The sequence below is a fragment of the Gallus gallus genome, chromosome 5 (genome assembly GCF_016699485.2).
Source record: "Gallus gallus isolate bGalGal1 chromosome 5, bGalGal1.mat.broiler.GRCg7b, whole genome shotgun sequence".
In the NCBI taxonomy this organism is placed as follows: domain Eukaryota; kingdom Metazoa; phylum Chordata; class Aves; order Galliformes; family Phasianidae; genus Gallus; species Gallus gallus.
In genome coordinates this window covers 17,519,670-17,543,938 of record NC_052536.1, presented here as the reverse complement: position 1 = coordinate 17,543,938, position 24,269 = coordinate 17,519,670, and the positions used below count along the sequence as shown (strand labels likewise).

Genomic DNA, 24,269 nt, shown 5'->3' with positions numbered 1-24,269 from the left:
GATAACAGTAAACATCTGATAGTGTAGTGAAAGCTGAGAACCACTACTTCTGGAAAGAATGTTCCACCCAAGTTTTTCATCTTTCAGAGCCATGCACTAATCAGATTCCAAGTAGACACTTCAGTATATATATATTTTTTCATGGATGTCATATATTCTAATAGTTCTTTAGCTTCAGAAGCTATGAAGTAATTGTCTGGATGCTGCAGAGATAGATGCTGAAATTGACTGTGGATGATTTGTGCCTTCCTGAAAGGCCACTGTAAAATGTCAGAACATTTTATTATTGGGTCAGTGATAGGAGAAAAAAAAAATTACAGAAATGTAGAAATGTTGTAGTGATGGAAGATCATTAGTTTATCAGTTTATCAGAGACTGTGGAGGAAAATGAATGTATTTGATGAAACTTACAGTTTAAAAAAAAAAAATTGCTGAGAAGAAAAAATGTAACTATTTCCACAGCTTCTTTGTTCTTAGTGAGGCATAGTACTTTACTCTTCTATGTTATTCGCTTCACGTCTGTGTGATCTTACAGAGAAGAGTTGGAAGAGGTCAATTACCATCAATCTTAAAGGACAAGAGAAGGAAGCACGAGTCCATATTACAAATTTTACTCTCCCTTTCTTCTATCTGACAGTCTAATTTTTATTTATGTTTCAAATAATTTGTTTTTTGGATGTTTTTGCTGCAGTGCAACAGTGAATTTACATGAAAGAGACTAGATTCTTCTCTACTTCAGGGTGTCTATCAGTGTAAACTCTTAGCTTTATTAGAATTGCTTTCATGACAGGTAGAGATAGATATTTACCTGTTGTTAGGTGTAACTATGTTAATGAATGACAGAGATTCACAGAGAAGTTTACACAATTGGAAAAACATTTATATCTCTGGCAATTTTTTTTTTCTTTTAGCTTTTGCAAGTTTTCTTTAGCTGATGGTTTTGCACTGAAGTACTGGGAGGTGATTTGAAGAAAAATCCTAGTTTTTGGTGGAGTACTATGTGCTTTCAGTAGGCCTACTGCCTACTACGGATTTTCCTTTGCTCTGTGTGAGTCTCCTTCATGAGTCACCCTTCACACCTCTCTGTTCTCTAACTCTGTTTTACTCTTCCTTTTCTTGTCTCAGTGTTTCCACTGTCTCCTCTGCTCACAATTTCTGGATCTTCCCCGTGCTAGTGTCTCCACTTGAGGGAAGACCCTCAAGTTCCTACTCCAGAAATCCTGGCTATTCTTTTTAGATCTTCAGCATCTTACTGAATGACTTGCATCATAGTTTCTAGCACTTACTTCATTGAATTAGTTCGCTGAATTACTTCATTAATTTAGGAGACTATTTCAATTTAGAATCCAATATGAGTATTCAGGGCAGCTATCTTTCTCCTTGATTGTTGATGAGAAGATGATTAAATGATTCTGGAAGTTTATATCAAATGCAACTGTTGGATCCTTTGGTTGTGTGAGGAAGTTCTCCTTTCACTCTTACTGTAATCTACTGAAATGTTTTGCTTATGCTTTTTGAGGAGAAATATGCCAAGTCCTCTTCTCCCAGTTTTCTGGGTGGATGACTGTTTTGGAAGAAGTTTCTATGTTATGTTAAAACCAAGGAAGGAGAGTTTTATAGCCATGCTTTATTTTAAGCTTTTAGTGAAATGAAAGATAGATGGAGAAATAAAAATCAACCTTTGCAGCTATGTGGGATGCACAATTCTTTACCTTCAAAAAGATATGTACTCTCCCTTCCTTCAGTATGTGCTGAGCCTTTTCCATAAAGATGTTAATCTCACAGAAAGCAAAAAATATGCCTGATGCTTCCAAGGTTATGTTTGTTGCTTGTGTGAAACAATTAGCGTGGGTGGGAAAGTATTCAAAGTTCTTATATACATGTTTATTTATTGATTGATTTGAAGGATAGAAAGAAACTGCTCATGCTGCCAGGACAATTCATTTTCTAGTCTCAATACCAGTCTGTGCTAGAAATAGTTCAGAAGTGCACAGGAAACAGAATTAGGTTGTTTTAGTATATCTGGTAAAACCAAAAGACATATGCTCATAGTATGATAGACTACGAGTTCCTTGAAAGAATCTTCTGTTACTTTACTTTTCCAAGTTTGGCTTCATAATTAAAAGATACTCAGAGAGGAAATTGAAAGCTAAATGGAGTATTCAAATCTTAGACAAAACCATTGACAATGCTAATTTTATAAGAGTCAGTCTTGGATGTCAGTTTTGAAGGACAAAATTCAGTGACCTGACAGCACCGTTTGAGGTTTGTAATGAAAGATCAGTTGTGTTGAACCTGCGGGGCATTTTCTTGCTTCTCTGCAAAATGATTTTCCCCCTTGAGCAGCTATAAAATATGGATTAAAAAATGTAATAATTCTGGCTGTGTTTAAATAAAACTACTCTATTTCAGAGGTAGGTTCTAAATAGGATATGGCTTTACTGTTTAGAAGACTGATGATCAATCCCAGAAAAAGTGATTCCTGATCAAATCATAGAAAGGCTCTCTTGAGGGTAAGCACTGAAATATCAGGTCAATTATTTAGCTATTGTGTTAACTCCTAAGATGATGGAATAGTAAGTGTATTTTTGTTTTGGAGGGTTGGAGAGGTTGACCGCATTTGAAAACTATCTGTTTACATCCACATAAACATAAATTCAATACAAGTGTCTAATGTGCATCCAAGTAGGAAAAGCTTGCCTGCTGGGGTAAGCATGGCTAGTTTTTCATGATCCAGTCATAACTCAGGGAGGTTTTCCTTTCACTTATTTGTTGAGTTTTATTGTGCTGTGAAAGGTTTTATCCTTAGATAGTGTCACTCGTGTGGTATTTTGCACCCTACATACATTTAATATCTGAATTTGGTTTATGAAAAACATTTGGAGATGCCAAACAAGAGATGAAAGGCATAAAATGGTTTAAGTTTTCTTCAAGTGTCAGAGTATAATTCGCATATTTGTTAGGGGATTCGTATGTTACAATTCATAGAATATTAAAATGGTTGTAGTTGGAAAGGACCCCTGAATTTCATCTTTCAATAGATCAGGTTGCTCAAAGTACCATCCAGCCTCAGACAGGAGCTCAGATATCCTCTTCGTGTAGAATGGTTCCCAGATATTATTTATATTTTAGGAGTAGGTACTGTTTCTGTTTTCTAGGTTATTATTGCAGTCAGAAATCTTTCTTTCTTCTGTTATCACTAACTGTCATGCAGGATTAATGGCTAATGTAAATGTTTCTGTGATGGCACATTTTTTTAAATTCCTGTGCCCCACTGTTTAGTGTGATTTATCAGTTTTGATATCAACGTGAAAACAAATCACTAAGGTAAAATCAGCTGAGGTAAAATTCAGCTATGAGTGTACTGTGGTCCGTACTACTGTATTAGTAATAGAATAGATTCAAGTGGGGAAGACTCTGTAAAGACGTAGCAGCTATTATTAGTACAACTGCCTCTAAAACAGTGTTTATTTTAGTCTTGCATGACTCACCCTTGTACTTACATAAAAGACAAGACAAAGTGCAGTTCACTGACTTTGGCCACTACCAAAATGCTGACAAAACCTCAAAGTGTGTGCTTTTTCTGAGATAAGTAATTTTGTCTGTCTTTTTAATCCGTGTCTTGCTGCATGACAGAGGAAAGAAAAACAAGTAACCACAGTTCGTGGTTTATATAACTAAGTTATCATACCTAGGAAGCTTTTCATTGATAGCTTACTGTGTTCTGAAACTAGGAGGACTGCTCCAAAAGTAATGCCTTTTTTTTTTTTAAATATTGGCCCATGCTGTCAGAAGTGTATGTTGGTGGTGTGACAGCAGAGGTTGAACCTTTCCACCAGTATTCCATTACATTTTGCTGCTGTGTGACAGATGGCAGCAGAAGGGCAGTCTGACAAAATGATGTCTGACATGGAAGTGTGTATGAAGCAAAGGTGTGTAATTGAATTCCTCCATGCAGAAAAAATGGCACCCATTGACATATATCAATGCTATGGAGACTAAACAGTGAATGTGAGCACAGTGAGGTGGTGGGTGGTGTGTTTCAACAGAATCGACAGCAACATGAAAGACAAGCCATGTTCCAGACAGTCGTGCACAGCTATCACACCAGGAAACGAAGGGCATCTCACTCAGCTCATTCACACAATGCAGATAAGGGTGGTGACTATGTTGAAACATATTGTTTTGTTGTTGAGAATTTGTTCTATCAAATACTGTTATTGTGCTCCTGTATCTGCTGGTTTGCCATGGAGATAAATGGGAGACATTACTTTCGGATCAACCTACATATAACGTGCAGTGAAGTTTTTGTTGTTTGCTGCTTTTCACTAGCTGTCATCATACTGTATTAAATCATAGCTTTGGGCCAAGTTAGATCTTATGCAAGCTTCCAGACGGACTACAGTTATGTCAAACAAAATTCTTCATCTCTCCTTGATAAATTATGTGATAACCCTGGGGTGAGACAAAAGAAGAATAAATAAATCCAGTTATATGTAGTTAAGTGAGGATGTTCTTTATTAACCTGAGGGCCAGCAGTGGGAATGCTAGGTAGGGAGGTAGCTCAGAGATGCTTTGGTAACAAGCAATTTAGTACTCTAAATGAGAAGTTGCCCAGGTAGCTTAGTAAGCAGGTAGTACTTGCTTAAAAAAGCATGAAGATGAAAAAAGTAAAAGAAGCACACCAGGGACAGTTGCTTCAAGCCAAAATTATTGCAAAAACAAAAAGCAAAGACAGTAGCAAAGATGATAATTGGTAAGTCCTCTTGACCCAGTTGGTAATTGTGATTTCCTGGTGGAAAAGATTTAGTAGAACTTTGCTGATGTTCCACTTGAAGCTGCGATGAGCACAGTATTCAAGATTATTTTTATTTTCATTTTTTTTTTTTTAAAGAATACAATCGCACTTCCTGCTTAAAAGGGAAAGCAAGAGCTAATTAAATATATGACTTTCCCTGTACTGCATTGTACGGTGAAGGATTGCTTCATCTTTTCCAGATGGAGGAAACTAGCTTTCATTTTTATCACAACCTGCAATCCATCCTTCATATTCTATTTTTGGCTTCTAAAAAATTTCCACTTCACCCCCTTGTTTGGGAATACATCTCTCTGGCTCAAGACAACAGACTGTCCTACTTACTCATCAGTTCCGCTTTGTAGTTAGTGGCTTAAATTCTCAGTGTTATGAGAAACTTTGTCTGTGATGAGAGGACAAACTTGATTCTTACTTCACTCTTGTATTTCTGATCAATAAATTCATGTTACTGAAGTGAACAGTGTAAAGATGATGGAAAATATTTTGTATTTGCAGTATTCCTTCCTGGGATGAAGAATATAGAATGTGTATTATCCCTCATTAGAGTGCAGAGAACTGAGCTATCTTGAGATGCTGATAGATTCCAGTGACACCAGCATAAGGCTTTAATGAAATATTGTCACAGGTCAGAATTCCGTCTCCTTCAGGTTTGTTGCTAGGCAGAACACAGCACAGCAGAAATCACACCAGGAAACATTTTAAGTTTTCAGCCTCCTTCAGATTCTGAAGTAAAGAAGCTTCAGTCACTAATCCCAAGGTCCTCTCTGTTTAGGAGGTATTATCAGCTTAGCCTTTGCGCCAGTAAGTAATGATATGCTTCTACCCTTGGCTTATACATATATTTCTCTGCATGCTAAGGTGAATGATCTAGGTTAATGGGAAGAGTGTATAATAATTATTTATTTTGGATCAGTTGGAAACATTTTAGAAGGTAACTTAAGAAACGAATGCTTTGAGGAGATGGCATTGTGTTTCTGGGTCTTTGATCCAGATCAACCAATGTAGTTGGATTCTTGTTTTTAGAGTTCTTGAATCTACACAACTTTCTGGCTAGCGTAAGTCCATCTTCTCTTTACTCTTGGAAAGGACAATTGTCCAGAGAATTTTCTTCATTTTCTGTGTAATACTCTGTGATACTCACTCTTCTTTTCTTTTTGAAAATAAAGTTAGCTAGGAAAGTATTCTAGATCTTTTTGCAATGAACACAGTGGCTCAATTTGTTATAATATTGCAGCTCACTTTTACCTGCCATTGACCTCTGAACTTTAAAGTCATCTTTAAAAATGATTATATGCCTCTGTTGTTGCAGGAAGTAATTATGCCAGAATCCAAGTGTGACTTCTTAAAAATGATTTGCCAATTCCAGTATTGGAAACTGACTGTATGTGCTAAAGATCTGATACAGTCATCTTCTGTTATGTTTAAATTGTGCCATGGCTTGCCAAGTAATTGCACTGAAAGAGTGAAACAGAACTAAGAGTACCACTTAACAAAAAAAATCTGTATCATGAGCAATTTAAGAAGCAAATACAACAAATCCAAATTCTGAGAGTCTTTCACACAAAATTATCCCTTAGCAAGGATGTATGTCTAAGACATAACAGTTTGAAAAACACTTAGAAAAATACTAAGCTGAACATGAAGTAGATACCATGTAGACCTTACTGTAGCAAAAAGAATATTCAGCACTTCTATATCAGAAAACAACTAAAAACATATGTGTTAGCTAAATGAAGGCCTGGTCTGAGATGTCTCTGTTCAGATTTACAGTCTTAATTAAAGTGTCTTTTAACTTTAAAATCTGGATTGCATGGGTGAAGAGTGATTTAACTCCATTGGTGACCAGGACCTTCATGTCTAATTGTATCTTTGATTTCTCTTCTGAAAATGTATGTAGGGAAAGCAGAAAGCTGATTTTGGTAGTTGTCACTCTTTCTGAGCTGAGCAGCTTCAGATGCAGGAAGTAGTGAGGAGGCAGGGTCGAGGCACTTTAGAGTAACTGTTCTATAAATATTTTCTTTGGAAGTCTAGGAAAAATCTGGTCACAGCATGACAGGGTTAACCCTTCTTCCTCTCTCTGCAAGATCAGAATTCTGAGCAAGTAAGAGGTGAAATCTCTGCAACTGAGTAACCACACTTATCTGTATCTTTCAACTGCCAAGGGATAACTACTGAATGCCTTATTTAATTAATCCCTTATGTTATGAGAATATTCTAATCAATAATGTACAAAATCATATTGAGTTTGGTTAAATTTTGAAAATTACAGTTAGCACCTTCAACAGCAATCTCCATATGTTAGTCCTGAGCATGGTCTCAGTACACTTAATGCAAACACTGTGGGAGTGTGTGTTAACATTGTGCATGGCCTGTGTAGAGAAGGCCTTGAGCTGGCATTGAATGCCATAGCTCAGAAGCCAGAACTGACAAAATCCTGTCATTGCAGTGCTAATTAGCCTGCGGGCAGCACCCTGCTGGTATGACTGCATTTCTTCCAGGATTCAAGCTCAAGTCTCTGCATGGGGTCACTCTGCTTCGTTTAGGCATGCCAGATTGCTTGGCAATAGCTCAGGTGCTTCTAATGCAGTACTGTCAGACACCAAGGGAATTATTCTGTGTCCTAGATGTGTCCTCAAACTAAATTGTAAAGAGTTAAAAGGATGAAGGGCACAGAGAGGCTGAAGATCAGAAGTGGAAGAATAGGGTCATTGGAGTGGATGGAGTTGTATATGGGAAGTATGAGCAGGAGCATTAGCACATTAAATAGGCATTGTGGGGTTTCCCAAATGTGGGGACATCAAGTCGGTAGGGGCAGCACAGGTGTTCAGGAAACCCTAAATTTTCATCCTAATCTTGACATGCAAGACCTGAGGTTTATGATTTATTTTTTCCAGATTTGGATAGAGTCAATTTCTGAATTAAATAATGAGATTTAACCTCCCCAGGAGCATAAGATTTCCAACTCTTTCTGAGTAAAAACACTGGGAAAGAAGTGCCAAGTAAACATGAGAAAAATTGCTTAAAAGCTTTCTGTTGATACGATGTTAAAATTGGAGTCAGTATGTTGTTGACAAGAGTGAATTATTTTCTCAGTTCATTGCCCTTCAGTATTGTTTTCATGCAGCCCTTGTCTGTTGTACCAAGATCAGCCATTTGATGGAGTAAGTAAGGGCTGTATCAAATTCTAGCTGCTCTTCCTCACTTAGAAAACATTAAAGACTAATTAATGACATATTTTGCCTGCTTTCTTTATTTTTAAATTGCTGCCTCTAAACGCTGCAGTTTTTCTTGTTCTTATGCCTGTTAGCTTAGTTATTTCTAGTAGATCCGTACACTGTCAAGTGCACACCTACATTTTTCTCTATTTCTCTCTCTCAAAAAAAATTGAGCTTCTTTAGTAAGAAATATACTCCTATTGATAACTACGTATTACATATATATCTGTGAGGGGAACTGTACGTTATTAACAATTGATCACTTAACTATTTCAGACAGCATGTATTTAGAACATCTGAAAATATCTTGAATTTCAGAAGCTCTCAGGAGTCAATAATTCCTGTATCCTGCAGTGATATGAAGATTGACAAGCATGCAATACTGAAACCAGTAGCGGAAGACGTTCTGCCTCAGATGTGGGCAACTCCATAAGTGCTGCCCATGCAGGATTTGGGGTACATATTAGTGAGTAAAGCACACGAAGGTTATTTTTTACAGCAACTTTCTTGGAACTGAAGCTTTCCTGATAACATGGTCAAACTTCAGGATTTAAATCAGGTTTTTTATGCCTGTCTTCCTTGCAGTTTAAACAAAAGCCCTAGAAATTAATAGAATATGTATTAAGATACTCTGAAACTGTAACATTACACTTGCGAAAATAACTTGCCGATGTCAGTAACTGGGACAAACTGATTTAGGTCAAGGTATTTGGAGAAAAATCTGCTGTGATGCAACTGTAATTGAGGCAATTAAGCGAAGAGCTGAGAGGCTGGTGAAAAGGTAGTATTCAAAGAGAGCCAATTGATACCTTGAAGTCATACATATGATTTGTGCTTGTACCTCTTTCTCACGGCTCTGTTTCCATCTGATTGTATCACACTTCTAAGCCATGTGAACAACATATCATTAAAGAAATTGTTATTGCTAGCTGTGAAATGAAACTGGTAACTACTGGGATTACTTGATGTTCTCTTTCCCAGATAGCACTCTAGCTAAAATTCACACTCACCAGAAAATTCAAGTATTAAAAGTTTTCTGGCATGGGTAGCCACTGATGTGGAACAATGCACTGTTGTACAGCTAAGATTAGCCTCCAAATCAAGGCAGCTGTATCCATAGTGACTTCTGGAAGTGGTCCCTGGCCCATGCTGATTCCCAGGCCCTTCAGTGGCTCTGGCTGGGAGTGCACTTGCAGGTGCCTGCCAAGCAGGATTTAGCAGCCCAACAGGCAGTTCAGCACTCAGGAACGTGCTCAGGTCGTGGTGCATAACCTGTATTGCTGCCATCTATATTGCTGTCAGGAGCGAGTGTTTGCCTGACACTTCACTGATTGCAATTTAGGATTAAGCTTTTGCGCATCAGATGTTCACAGGAATCATCCCAACATCTTGTGTAACGTTTTATCCCCTTTTGAGTGGGGCGCAGGTTGCTAAGTACTTAAGAAATCTGAGCTCCAGTCACAATGAAGGTGTACATGTTACTTTCAAGAGTAGTATGCAAATTGCCTAGGCATCTAACAGCTTTTGACAGTCATGACTTTGTGGGAAATAAAATACTTCTCATAGAATCATAGTTTTATAGAATCATTTGAGTTGGAAGAAACCCTTAAAGATCATCTAGTCCAACTCCCCTGCAGTGAACAGGAACACCTACACTAGATCAGGTGCTTGGAGGTCCACCCTGACCTTGAGTGTCTCCGAGGAACAGGGCTTCCACTGCCTCTTTGGGCAAAAACTTTTGTTTTTATTGACTCTTTTTTGGTGCATTTAAGTTCTTAAATCCTTGCATAAGAATTTGTTTGATGGGTTAAATTCTACAACTCTAGTTTTCAATTGCTTTGTAACCAAGAGGGGCTTAGATAATGTAATCTCTTCCTTATTTCTGGAAGTACGTAGCCATTGCTGCTTAGTGTATGGCAGCATTATCCCTGGCTGTTTTTCCTCTGTTGTGCAGATTCCCTAGGCTCCTTTTCTGATCTGTCCTTTCTTGCTTTAAACTTAATTCACATTCCAAAAGATTGAATATTGAACCAAGCTTATCTGGATTTTGCTGTCTGTAAATGGTTTGGGTTGTTTTAATTTTATGCACAGAAAATAAAATTGAAAACAATTCTGCAAAATTACTTATGCTGCAGGTGAGGCTGCCATTCTCTGGTAGTTGGTGTTATTTTCACTGTTGCTTCATTTGTCTCCCTTTTTCATGTCCATGTTCAGTTCTGTGAAATGCCTATTTCAATAATATGTTGCTGATGAGTTGCTACATTTTTATATGGTCTTACAGCTACAGTGTGTTCCTAAAATGTCAGTGCGTAACAGCACTGATTCATCCAATGCATTGCACAGCCAACTTCTGTTTGTGAAGCAGGCAATTCTGTTGCTAACTTTAGGTGTTGAAATAAAGAGGAAGGCAGTTTTGTGTTCCTTTTGGATGCCTAGGTAGAAAAAGAACACATTTCCAATGAAATGTTTTCCACTTGTTTTGGTGCGGAATTTGACCATGTTGCTGTGAAGTAAATGTTTCTAAAAGACAGGCTGCATCATCTTATTGCCACTGCAGGCATCCAAAGACTTGGAGCAATGCATAAGGCAGGAACTGCTCTACTGGTTTTGCCTTTTACTTGCAATGATGCTGCCTCAGGACTGGCATTCTGTGTAGGCTAGGTGGAGCTGCTTTAAAGGCCAGAAAATTTCCTCATGCTCCATGAGTCATCAGATCAGTAAAAATAGATTTTTATTTCTAAGTATTTACAAATAAAATCAAACTTAATGAGAGGTTTGTTGGTGATTCTTATCCACTATGACAAAATGCTCTGAGAAGTCTGCTGTTGTACTTCCAAGATGGTTGTTCAGAAACTGAAGTAAATCATTCCTTCTTAGGTAGAAGGTTTTTGTGTTTACACTTTCATTGGAGATGATTAAAAAAGTGATACTATGTGCATAGTGAGTAAATTTGGACTTTACTTCTTTGAAGTGGTAATAGAAAGACTCATCATGACTTAACAAAGTTGCTCCTATAAACAAGTTTGTTTTCTTTAAAGAGAACTGAAAAGTTGTCTTTTGATGATTCTGAGTTTTTGTTGAGTTAACGTTTGCAGCACTCTATGTATTTGTTACTGTATTGCAGTTACACACGGGCACAGATACTTTTTTAAAGCAAAGAAGATTTTTGGTGGCCTTGTGAATGTACCTAGTGAATTCTGACACACCTCTGCAAAAGTGGATACCAGAGGATCATCCAGTTTTGTTTTTTCAATAAAGTGCTGTGCTTCCTAAGCACATCTGTTAGTTTTTCACCTTCATTAATTGAGCCTTGGTATATGCAGGTAGGTTAAGTACTTAGTATATGTATGTTGCAGTGGATTAGTTGTTTTTCTCTTTTTAAGGCTCTTGAACTGATGCATCAACCTAAAGATCACAAAGTGAGTCTTAGGCAGAATTGGGACTGCAGTGCAATTTTGATGCAGACCCTCACATTTGTATTAAGTAATCTATCAAAGCTGTTCACTTGATGTAAATTTTAACTTAGATGAAAGAAAATTTTAAGTGAAGAAAGATACAGATATTTCAACTTTTTTTTCCCCCTAATATTCAGATAAGGCAATGAATATTATCTTCTGTTTTTGTACAAGTATTTATCAACCTGTATTGTTTTTATTAAAAAAAGCTTCTAGGGTAGGTTTCCTTTATATTTAATAGTGGGCAGATGGTTAGAAATATGGTGGAACTTGATGTTGGTACAAGGAGGCAGTTGGTGCAGAGATTGCCTTGGCTGCTCTTTACCAAGCTATTTAGATCCTAAGGAGTGTTTTCCATCCAGACCCTAACCCTGCAAATTGCTTGGATAATTTGCATCGGTTGCTACAGTTTGAATAGCTCAGTCCATTAGGACTGAGGTCCAGAGGCATAGACTGTATTATATTTAGTCAGTATGGCTGTTGAAGTCAGTGAGTATTTGGATAAAGTTAATTAAAGCAGGACTTTGCTGACTAAAAGGATGTCTTTCTGTAGTTTAGGTCAGCTGCATGCTTTGACTGTGCAAACAACAGTCAAATGATGCAGTGGTCTTGGAACAACAAATGGTGCAAAACTTGGTATTGCCCACAGTCTTGGTAGCTTGGCACATTAAAAAACTTGTCCATGTAGATAGTAATGTATTAGTAAGTATTAACATGCAAAAACATGCTCCTTTCCCAACATTAATTACTGAAAACAGACTTCAAGTAAAGTGCAGTTTACTGTGAAACACCGTCTTTACCATGAGTCACTGTCTGTGCTTCTAATCTAGCTGGAGCTTCTCTTGTTAAGGTTTCTCTTTCTAGTATTTGTGGTCTTTCATAAAGGCAGTCCGTGTATTGCATACCTGAACAAGGAATATTAGCTTACATTCTTTTTCATTTAATTAATTTATTTATTTTATTTGAAGCTCTCTTCTGTAGCTCTTATTCCTCTGTATGTATAAAGGATAAAATAATTGTCTACAAGTTTTACTCTGAGACGGAAATGTTTTACTGTACTTTATTCTAAGTTTGTGAACTTGAACAACATGATGCATGTCCTGTAAAAAACTGACGAGCAATTCTGAGCTTAAGGCAGAGTACAGTGAATTCTAACCTGACTTTAAGAAATATTTACTTCTATATGTTGTAAGATTAGACATTCCTACATGAAGAGAACTAATGGAGTGGTAGTTTTTTATTCTTAACAGTGAAGATACATTTTCTGGAAGGTGACTGTTTGTAGGAGGACATACAGATGATCTATACTTGATGATAACACATTCTATCAATATATCTGTGTAATCTCTGTAAAGGCCTTAGCTGACTATCTTTGGAATGTATGAACAAATCAGTTTATGTTACATGCATAATGCTTAACTTTAAATTGTTTTGCCAGAATAATGTGCCCTTACCAAAGGGAAAGGAATATTAGACTGCATTATTAACACTTGTGAACAGATCTGTATTTTGATGCTCAGTTTAGAATCCTAATGGCCTTTAATGTAGGTATGTGGAGTTTTAAAAATAGAAGGGCAGAGCTTGCTATCTTTTACCTATTGTAAATACTTATCAAGTGGTTCATTCAGAATTCAAATAAAGATCCATTGTCTTCTTCGTGCTTGCATAATTGCACCATCCTCCTGATCTTGAAAAGGTATTTTTAGGGTTGAATATAACATCATATTTTTATAAGGAGTTGAGAATTATTTAACTGGGGTCCAAAACATCTAGTCACTTCATAGGCCAGAGTGTGGCAGCTGAGTGCTGCTCTCAGGCTGTAGTTTCGCCATTGAGCAATCGTACCCTTGGGTGCCCCAGGACCAGCACTGCCAGCCAGTTGAGGGCAGGGATCATCCTGCTCTACACTGCACTGGTGTGGCCTCACCTTGAGTATTGTGCACACTTCTGGGCGACACAGTACAAAAAGGACATGAAACTATCAGAGAATGGCTGAAGGAGGGCTGCAAAGATGCAGAAGCGTTGAGAGTGGAAGACATATATGAGGTGTGGCTGAAGTCCTTGGCTGGTTCAGCCTGAACAGACGAGGCTGAGGGGGAGTCTTGTGGCCACCTACAGCTCCTTATGAGCGGAGCAGAGGGCCAGATACTGATCTCCTTTCTCAGATGACAGTGAGAGAACCTAAAGGAATACCAGGGAGCTGCAACATGGGAGGGTCAAGCTGATGTCAGGAAAAAGTTCTTCTTGCAAAGGGGCGGATGCTCATGTAGCACCACCAACAGGATGCTTGCCCAGGGCTTGTCAGATGAACACAGGCCTGCTCCTCTCACTGGGCCTGGCAGGCAGGTATCCAAGTGATCCAGGTATCTGAAGCCATGCAACTATAACCAGTCCACAGAGTGATCTGATTTAAAACTAGACTCCTTTTCTTTTCCTCTGACGTCAGCTTGCCAGCAGAGCCTCACAAAGCTGTAGTGACTGCTGGAAGCAGCAAACTGATATAGGATGGGTTGCAAGTGGAGGAAAGCAGAGGGGAGGAGGCTGTTAAACTTGTTTTTCTACTACAGAACAGCAGCCTGAATATGCAGCTAGGATTGTATTTATTCTCTTTACATGAAGAAGCAGTTTGCTCTTGACCTCCAAACCACCCCCAGCAGACATGGATGACAATGGATATGTCAGAGAAATGAGGTGAAAGCAGCTGCCAGTTGCAATGGTTAAGCAGTTTTGGATTTTCATGCATGCTTTCATCTGTGAAGGGCAGATAAGCTAGAGATGTTTCATTAGTATTTGGGTGACCTCTAGTTTGCTATTTTTGTTACTCAGAGGTCAGCTGGCTGTGTATCATAATGTATAGGCTATAATAGCAGATGGAATTAATATTAAGATACTGTGTTGCACTTCAAACTCCATTTAAATGGTACTGAATTTTAAATTAGAACATATTTTTGAGAAGCATAGGAATTTGCAAAAAAAATATTTAATTAACAGCTTACCATCATGAAGTTTATTTTAAGAACAACATAAGCAAATGTACCGCAAGCTGGACAAACTGTCAGGTGCTAGTGGAACTCAGGGATACAAAGCTCGTGCTGGAAAGATACAAAGAGGAAGAAATAAATCCAGTGGCAATAGAACTAGGGCAAGAGGTTAGGTGCATGCCAAATCCAACCTCTCGTTAAATTAGGTCATTCCTATCCTAAAGACCACTGTGGGCCAGCTGGGTGGAATGTTTGGCTCTGGTGTATACACCTACACCAGAGGTGTAATATTCACTAGGTGTAATATTTTTCTGAAGGTTTCTCAGAAATAGAAACATTTTCAGGTGCATGTATGAGAGCGCAAAACAGATGTGCAGAATTAATGTGTTTTTATTCCTAAGAGAAGTTATCACATGAAAAACTGCCACCTCTCACACCTGAAAGCCATTGGACAAAATCATCCTAAGTGTAATTTAATTGATTACATTACACTGCAGTTCAATCAACTGCAATAAAGTTAATTGAACCTCTCCTAAGGAATGTGACTTAAGCCAAATGATTCAAAGTAGTACCAAGGTACTGATTAATGGAGGCAATTATTTTTAGTAGGAATGGGTCTAAGTAATTGAGTGATGCTTGAATGTTCTGTATAATGTGGTCTCATGAGGACAGTAGTTGCTTACTTTCAGCAGATTTCAGTTCAAGCTTAGGTACAAAAGCATGCAAAAATTTTAGATTAAAATGCTAGTTTTAAGTGACTTCACCTTTCAAACTGTGTCGTGGGTAGGAGATAAACAGCACTCCTCAACTCTGCTGCTTTTCTTGTAGTGTGTTTAACTCTGTCTCCAAACATAACCACTGGGTTCTGCACAGAAACATCACTGTTGTTTTGTCTGTCTTGGCAATATTTTCAATGGGACAAAATGAGATGCTATGGAGTAACCATTTTGATGTTTTTCGATCACTAAGTTTTTCTAGTGAGGCTGGATTGTTTTATAAATGCCCTTAATTAAAGTAAGAGAAGTTCCATTAGAACATTCAGCTGTTTTCTTGTTATGTTTATCTATTTGCATGTGTATGTGCATGGTCACTTGAGCAAAATTCACAACTCTTCTGAAAAAAGATTGGTGCTTTTGCAGTTTTTAACCAACATTAGAATCAAATATTGTGTTGCTGAATTTAAAGTCATATTTTCTGCAGACCGTATGTTAATAGTTCCACAGGTAAAATGTAGATTAGTGTAATAGTGTACTGCAGGTGAAAAGTAGTCCATCTTTATAAGGAAGCTTGAATGGTAAGGTATATTTAAAGCAAACAAAAAAATTAGAACCAGCACCACCAATCAAAACTAGCTGGTTTTGAAGTGCTGGTCAGCAGATGTGTCCTATCTAGGCTTTAGATTCTTTGTTCTAATTGATTATTAAAATTCTTATTTAGCTGAGAGAGGAAATTACTCTTACCTGGTCTGCTTGTAGAGTGTGTGGAAAGTATAAAGTAGTCCTTTAGGCTATTGGCAGTTTGAGCAGGAAAAAAAAAAAAAAAAAAGATGGGTATAAACCAGTCACACACAGACCTAGGGTGAAAATTGGAAAAAAGTAGGGCCATGTTATCAGAGGTTCTGGGTCTAACTGGAATAACAAGGAAAAGAACTCAAAGTAGTTCCAAGAGGGAGCTTGGTTTAATGTTAAGAAATACATTATGTGATGCAGTTGCCATGACGACAAAAGAGTCTGGAGTTTATGTTCTGAGGTGTCTCTTCGTTCCCATGCTTCTATCAGAAATAGATGTTCCTAAGCGCAGCTGAAGATTAGCAGGACTTGTGCTACGTGAGGGTATGATGAGATGCAGGCTAAAGCTCCCCTCAACAGCATGGCTCAGCAATCTCCAGGCAGAGACCAGGTTCCCTCTGCAGCTCAGAAAACAGCTCTGCCACTGCTAAATCTCTTGCAGGAAAAGGCTGGAGCAGCCCTGGGACCTTATGTTTTCTGCCCATCCTGCTGCCCTCAGTGAGTGTGGGCACTGTGCTGTGCACCTTCCTTGCCATGGCAGCTGAAAGAGAAAAGGCACTATAGCCCCCCAGAAGAGCCTGCCTATCTGTTCTTTATATCCTTCCATGCATTACAGCAACCAATCCAGGCAGATCTCTAAGCAAGTGGATTTGTGACATGCTCAGACAGTGTCACATGCACAACTCTGGTTACTTGAAATGCAAAAGTGTCATTTGAGTCTACAAAACTACTTGTATGCTATTTGGCTGGTACCAGTTGTAATTGGGTTAGTGTGTATTAAGTTTATAAGAATGGTGAATTTATTAAAATACTGTATAGGCAGGGGTTCCTAATTATGTCTCAAAGGGTTTGGTCTTATTTTTTGTTTGTTTTCTCAGGCAGTTCAATGGATGGGAAGAGACACTTCTGAGAAGCGTTTGAAACTGCAAGGTGGATTTATTCACCATTGCACCTCTGATGTGGTCACTGTGAATAAAATGATCAGGTTTTGTCTCCTTAGTTGCTATTAGAAATGACTGATTACATTTTTCACTGAGAGAAAGTTCTGATAGTGGAAGAATTAGGATGCTGCATGATGTATTGAAGAAATTAAGATATATATATATATTTATTTAATAATAGAACAGAATCTGTAAAGGTCTCTTTGTCTGATAGTGTTTTTTCTTTTGCACCTTCCTACGGGAAGGCTGCTCTGATGAATATCTTCCAGCTCATACATCTGCTATCCCACAATGTACAGGTTATTTTATTTTAGTTTAGTTTTTCAACCTTTTGCACATTTATACGATTCAGGGGGAAAACAACAAAAAAAAACCAAAAAAACAAACAACAACAACAAAAAAAAAGACTTTAATGCAGCCTGTGCCATTATTCGTAAAATCTACCTCAGCATCTCCAGGAGGTACATAAGCAGTGCTCTTTCCCAAAATTCCACGTTTTTAAATAATAGTATTTCTTCTTCACTCTCCTAAATTTGTTCATGTGTGTAAGCTAGATACATGCATTTAAATGGCGAAGAGTCTGTTTTTAATCAAATATTGACAAAAGAACAAACTTACACATTAGAATCTTATGTGTGAGAATGGTACTGTAAAGAATAATCCATTCTGTTTTTTTCAATCTTTCATTTTCTTTAAGATATGGATAGGCACATTTCTTGGAGGGAGGGGAGATGTGTTCATGAGAGTTGAATCTTCATCTTTACTGCTAGAGTACATTTCTTGATATCACTCATAAGTGACTTCTCTGTTTTCCAATCAGACTCACTGTAAAACAGTTTCTAGCATATTCTTATCCTTCTGTAAACTTCATTTTTTAAACTGTTGTCATTCTCAGTCCTGTGTGCATATCCCACTTGTGGGATCAGGATTATAAGGTTGCCTGAGCAGAAGCATCTCTATCTTTTTAAAGTTCCAGAAAAGTTTATTGATGTCACGGGTGTTCATATATCATTCTTCTTATGGAGGGCTCTTTCTTGTAGAGGTTATTTCTCACAGAAAAAAAGAAGAAAAAAAAATTACCCAACTGGAGCCTACATCATTCTGTAATCTTAAATAAAATTTCATTATTTGTATTGAGTTTGTGAGTTTTAGAGATTGCTGTATATAAATGCTCAGTAAGATCAAGCTAGAATGGTCTTGAATATTATAATGATAGTAAAGATAGTAAGGATGGCCAGTGGTCTTTGTCTCTGGTGTACTCCACATTTTTTCACTATCTGTTGAGAGAACGCTCATGTTTGGAGATAGAACTTTTCACTGTTGGTGTTCAAATCTCCTTGAGCACGAGGAATATCATAGATGTTCAAAGCCTCTGTTTCGGAGCTCTAAGTATTTGTGAGCACCTTGAATGCCAGCCCTAAAGAGCTGAAATGTAGTGTGTTCTCCAAGAGGGTGCTGGAGGGATCAAGGACATGTTTGCTGTAGTCACAGTGGTGGAAAGGGAAGAAGAGATATGTTGCACTGTTTTTTGTCTTGGTGAATTGAATAGCTCATGCTCAAGTATTTTGCATAACCATAGAAACATATTAAATGACAAGGATGTGAATAACTGGTTTAGTGAGCCAGTAGGAAGGGATGAAACCACATAACCTTGTGGAGGTGATGGCGAGTATTAATTGCTGTCTTCTCTGACCATTTAGTGTCTTAAATGTATCTGAAAGTACCTGGATTAGCCACTTATACGTACCTCCAATTTCAACTGCAGGCTGGTTTACCTGTATCTTCCCTAAAAACTGATCATCAACATAAACATTGCTTTGCTTGCATTTCTTTTGTATGAACTGCCTTTAGCTGTAAGATGACTAGCATCACGTGGGGCAAAGGCCGAGCAGCACCATCTGTCTCCTGTTGTCACTGACTGTTCAACATCAGGGTTAAGTCATGTATGGTGCATGAAAGCAATGTTATAATTCATGTGGCTAATACTATTTCAAGATATTGAAATACAATGTATTGCACAGTACTAGCAAATGATCTGGAAAATTTAGCTGTTGAATGAATTTTTCTGACTTTTGTCTCTAGCTTTCTTTGAAGTCATAATTTTCCCATCTTGTAGCACTCTACTGATCTTAAAAACTGATGTATATATTGATTATACAGAGGGGAAAAGGTGGAAACATAGGTGATGGCATGTAGGTGAAGAGCTTTTCATACATAAATGAAATATAGCCTCCAAAATACAAGTTTAGCTTGAGAGGTCGGATTTTTGATTTATGTTATTTTATGAAAATGTAAGTTCTGAGAGTTCATGTTATTTCATTATTAATTTCTTAATTTCTTAAATCCTCTCAGTTTGGGCCAGTAACTTCTGGCTCTCTGGTCAATTTTAACCATATGATGACAGAGTAGGATTTCAAGAATATTAAGTACTGTGGGTTTTCCTGAGATCTGGAAATAGACAGTTGGGTTGTTGGATGACCAGTTGACAATGAATGTAACATGGAACCAGCCATAGCATATAATGACTTCTGTAATATAGTTGTATATTTTCACCTGTTTTTGAAGAGAAAGAAAGTAGTATAAAAAGTTTTGCGAAAGAAGTGAAAGAAAAGAACTTTATTTTTTTGCGGTGAAAGGTCACAAAATATGCTGAAAAACTGTGTTGAAGAAGAGGGAGAGATGCAAACCTGTGTCCAAAAACTGACTTTGCTAGGTGGTCTATGGAGCATCCTTCTAAACACTTTACCACTAAAAGCAAAAATATTCTTTGTTACGTTTCAAAGACTGTGATCTTACTTAACACCAAATGTGCATGCAGTGGATATCTAAGTGTGTTATGGACCATAAAAATTTACCTTCTTCAGCTTGTTTACAAAACCAAATGATATGTAGTAGTCATCTCTCCACTGCCAAAGCTTAAAGTGGAAGCAAAGAAAGTATTGTCAAATTATTTATACCTGAAAATGTACTGAAGCTATCAAACAAACCTGCTAGAACTCTGGTGTGATACTATCTAGTGTCCACTTCTACTGTCACTTAGCTTTTATATAGAGTATTCAAGAAGAGTCTGTGGCTGAAATCCCAGTTCCTGTTGACAATTTCGGTTTTGTTGTTGCTTTTTAATGATGCTGGTTTTACCCACTGAGCTATTAAACATAGTGATCTTCAGATCTCCTATCGATATTTTTATTGTTGTAAAAGGAATCTTTTTGGTACTAGTTTCTGTAATTGTACCTTTTAAACAAAACTGCTATAAGCAATCATTTAGAGGTTCTGTTTCTGAGACAGCTTTAAAAAAATGTCATATATATTTGCTCTTGCTCTAAATGTTAAATATCATTGCACATAATGATGTGAACAGATGGTATGCTGCATAAGCTGTTCATCATTTTACACATTTATCATTTCATATTAGTGAAGTGTATGTGTTTGATTAATATTAACTTCTTATGTATTTGAGTTGTCTATTTTTTGACAGCATTAGGAGGTATATTCTAATCCATATGGGCTTAAATTTTAACTCCAATAACAATAGAGTTGATGCAATCTCTAGTTTTGAATTACATAAACCTTTTAATCGTGGAAAAGAATTACCTGGTTTAGGTTTAAGTATTGGAAAGAATTTCAGAAGTACGAGGGTAAATATTTCTGCTAAAATGTTTCAGAGAAATAAAATGTAGATGTCATTGGTCCAGCTAAATAAACACCGTATCTTGGAATTGAGCACCAGATGCTAAGAAGGTGTAAAATAAAACAGCAACAGTCCTATTCAGATCAATATTCTTTTATATCCTCCACCTACAGAATGGGAGAACTTTGTATTTGCCTGCTCAACAGGTCTGGATGTTCAGCATGTGTTACACCTACATCAACTCAGATGAAATTAAAAAAGCATCACAAAAGGCATCTCAGGCTTACAAACATAGCACACAAGTAATGCTTTGAGACCTTTGACTGCTGCATTGTTTTGAAAATATGGCTTACCAAGACATTATTTTGACATAATTAATTTTGTTTCATCTAATACCTGGAAAAAAGTGAAAATTTTCATGGATGAGAAAATGATTTCTTGTTGTATACCAGTGTTTGTAGTTCTGCTAAATGGCAATAATATTTAATGAGAGATTTTGCTTGAAACTGTAAATTCTTTAGGGTGTGAGATGCTCTGCCTGTCAGAATAAATAGAGGAGGCTAAAAACGCTTACTTTGAAAATGACTGTTCATTTTGGAAGGCGCAGGGTGATCTTGGTGAAATAGAACTGAGTCAGTTGAGCTTTGGATAAAGTTCAAATTCCCAGCATGTATTCTGGCAGCATCTCTTTTTCAATGATTCTATTCCTTAATATCTTTTATGTTCAAATAACACATGGCTGCAATTATATGCTGCGATTGTTCAGATTTCAAATAACTTTCAGCGATTCCTTTTAGATTATATAAAGAAATTACTTTTATCCTTGCTTATTTACAGATTTTTCTGCCTTTATTTTCTTATATGTCTAAGAATAACTGGTAGGGAAAAAAGTATATGGAAGAAATTAAGCTGTAGTACTAAGAATTACCTAGGGACTGTATGTTTTAGAGTTTAATATTGAATGCAGTTTAAGTTTAATTGGTGTGACCATAGTAGCTGGTCAAGGTTTCATCTTTTACCATTAAAATTATTCTGGAATGCTATAGCTCTATTGCCTGTGCTTCCCAAACACCAGATCCTTCTAGAAACTTGCAGATGGAAAATTCTGGGAAATGAGGAAAGAAGTGCCTCAAATAAAAGAATGCCTCTTGAACCTGCAGTTTCATTTCAGGAATGAAAAATTTGGTTCCTGGATGATCTGAAAGGAAAAACTATAAATATGTCCTTTGTTCTGTTGGAGAGAAAAATGCATGCAAACATTTGTGCCTAATGCCATGGTGAATAATGACTATCATTTAAGAAAATATTTGGGTGTATGAAGTGCAGAATTGCAGCACACCAATTGTTGCAAATAAAACAAGTAAAGGGAAATACCTGGTTAAACTCACTACGTGTTTTGTTGTTTTAACTGATAATTATAGGTAAATTAATTGCATATTTCGTTTCATGTTATCACACCAGCTATATGCAGTTTCTTACATAAATGTTTTCATTAAAAGACAGCAATTAGACATTCTGAATCTTCCTCTTCTTTCTACCTTCTGGGTTTAAAAACTGAAAGAGCAGGTGTTTTTGACGTTTTGATCTAAAAGAATATTTTCTGTCTTTGCAGGTTAATAATGAGAATGTCGTGAAAGTTGGCCACAGGCAGGTGGTGAATATGATCCGACAAGGGGGCAATCACCTAGTTCTAAAGGTTGTCACAGTAACAAGGAATCTTGATCCAGATGACACAGCTAGAAAGAAAGGTACATTTTTCTCTTTTCCCAATGGAATTTTTTCAGTCTTGCTCCACAGAAAACAGGCTATGGGCACAATGCTAATTTACAAACTTCTGTTTTTAAATTTGTAATGCTCTTTTGCTGCTTATTTTAGAGTAATTTAATTCTGTTTACTTATGCATTCACGTGTGACAAGAGGGATCGTTCCACTGTCATGCTTGTCATGAAATTTCATCTTTGTGGATCCTTCTTATAACATCAGTTGAAGATGTAATCAAACTTCTGTGTTATATACCAACCTCCCCCCATCCCCCCCGGCCCCCAAAGAAGAAGAAAAGAAAAAAATTGAATTTTGCAATATTTATTTTACCTTAAATACTTCTTAATCTGCTCAGGTAAAAGCTACTCTGGGAAGTTATTAGAATCAGAGAATCATAGAACGACTTGAGTTGAAATGGACCCTAAAGATCATCCAGTTCCAACTCCCCTGCTGTGATCAGAGCTGCCCCCCACCAGCTTAGGCTGCCTAGGGCTCCATCCAACCTGGCCTTGAACACCTCCAGAGATGGGTACCCACAACTTTTCTGGGCAGCTGTGGCAGTGCCTCACTACCCTCTGACTAAAGAATTTCCTCCTAATATCTAATCTAAATCTCCCCTCTTATCCTATAATTATCAGACGGTGTCAATATTCAGCCTTGCTTCTGTTTATAAGCTCCTTTAAGTACTGGAAGGCCCACTTCTCAAGCTGTCCGGGTTCCTCTGGATGGCATCCCTTCTTTCTGTTGTATCAACTGCACCACTCAGCTTGATGTCATCTGCAGAGTTGCAGCTTCCCTCAGAAATTTGTTGTCTGTTTGCCCATTGGGCAAGAGCAGACTTCAAACTGGATTTAATTTGTGTAGCACTTTTGTAGTATGTACTGTATGTCTGGCACTGAACTCGAGCTATTTTTTTGTGTTCTCATGACATACTTTTGTTCAAATCTCTGTGAGAGGATGACAGAACTTAACAGGGGAAAGATGATGCTTATATATAGTGTATATAGGTGATACGAGAAGACAGTTGTCTACTTCCCTCTCTCACGCTTTCTTGTCCTCAAACTGCTTTGCTACCATTAGTCAGAACAGTGTAGCATGGTGTATGTTATTGGTACTTCTGAATCCTTGGTGTTTTTCCTTGTGTCCCAGTGCGCTTTCTGTTTGCTGGACAACTCCAGCTTTCCTACCAACATTGCCATAATCTTTTGTGAAGTTACTCCCCTTTCTGACCTCTGGAATGGATTATATCAATATGTTGTCTGGTTTGGCTACATTTGAAGCTAGCAGAAAACATTTATTAGCAGGATACTAAAGCAGATGCTGGTTCTGTGCTAAATGATTGCCTTGATATTTTAAGCTTTACTTTGTGTTGTTTATCCCAAGGATCACCTGTTTTCTCTACTCTCACTGTAACTATAAAGATGAATATGAATCTTCTTTCTTATATTTCTCAGTATTCTGAAATTGGCAGAGGTTGACTAGTCTCCATGAGATTTTTAGCTGTGTACATTTCTTAGAAGGAGGGGCACAACTGCTGAGAGGCACTTTCTCTAGAAAGTCTTTTTCCTACTGAAAAATAGAAGGGCACAGTTATTTAGCTTTAACTGTTTCTATGTATTCTGTTACATAAAAGCTTACGGATGTGTCAAACAACCTACGCTAAAAGTAGAAACAGTACAGAAATCCAGTACATGAAAAGCATCTCAGGGTTTTTCCTCTGTATGTATGTATTTAATATTACCTTATTTAATGTGACATATTATTTTAAATAGAACAGAAATTGTGTATGTTAATATAGTGGTTTAGAGAGGTTTATTTACTTATACTGTCTATCGTTCTGTTTAACGCAAAGCCCCACCACCTCCTAAGCGAGCTCCAACCACTGCACTGACCTTGCGGTCTAAGTCAATGACCTCAGAGCTTGAAGAGCTTGGTAAGAAAGTGTTTTTTGACAAGCATGC

The 24,269-nt window shown here is 37.4% G+C and overlaps 1 protein-coding gene across 18 annotated transcripts in view; it reads left to right on the top strand.

The window, feature by feature from the left end:
• SHANK2 (SH3 and multiple ankyrin repeat domains 2) overlaps positions 1 to 24,269 on the top strand; it is a 343,211-nt gene that overhangs the window by 279,161 nt on the left and 39,781 nt on the right. For 17 of the 18 annotated variants that reach the window (XM_040701785.2, XM_040701784.2, XM_015286884.4 and 14 more), the window contains 2 exons: positions 22,160 to 22,295; positions 24,161 to 24,241. In XM_040701785.2, the coding sequence (XP_040557719.1) occupies positions 22,160 to 22,295; positions 24,161 to 24,241 (217 nt within the window). The remainder of the gene's footprint in view (positions 1 to 22,159; positions 22,296 to 24,160; positions 24,242 to 24,269) is intronic. The other variant, XM_046942394.1, reaches the window with a different exon arrangement.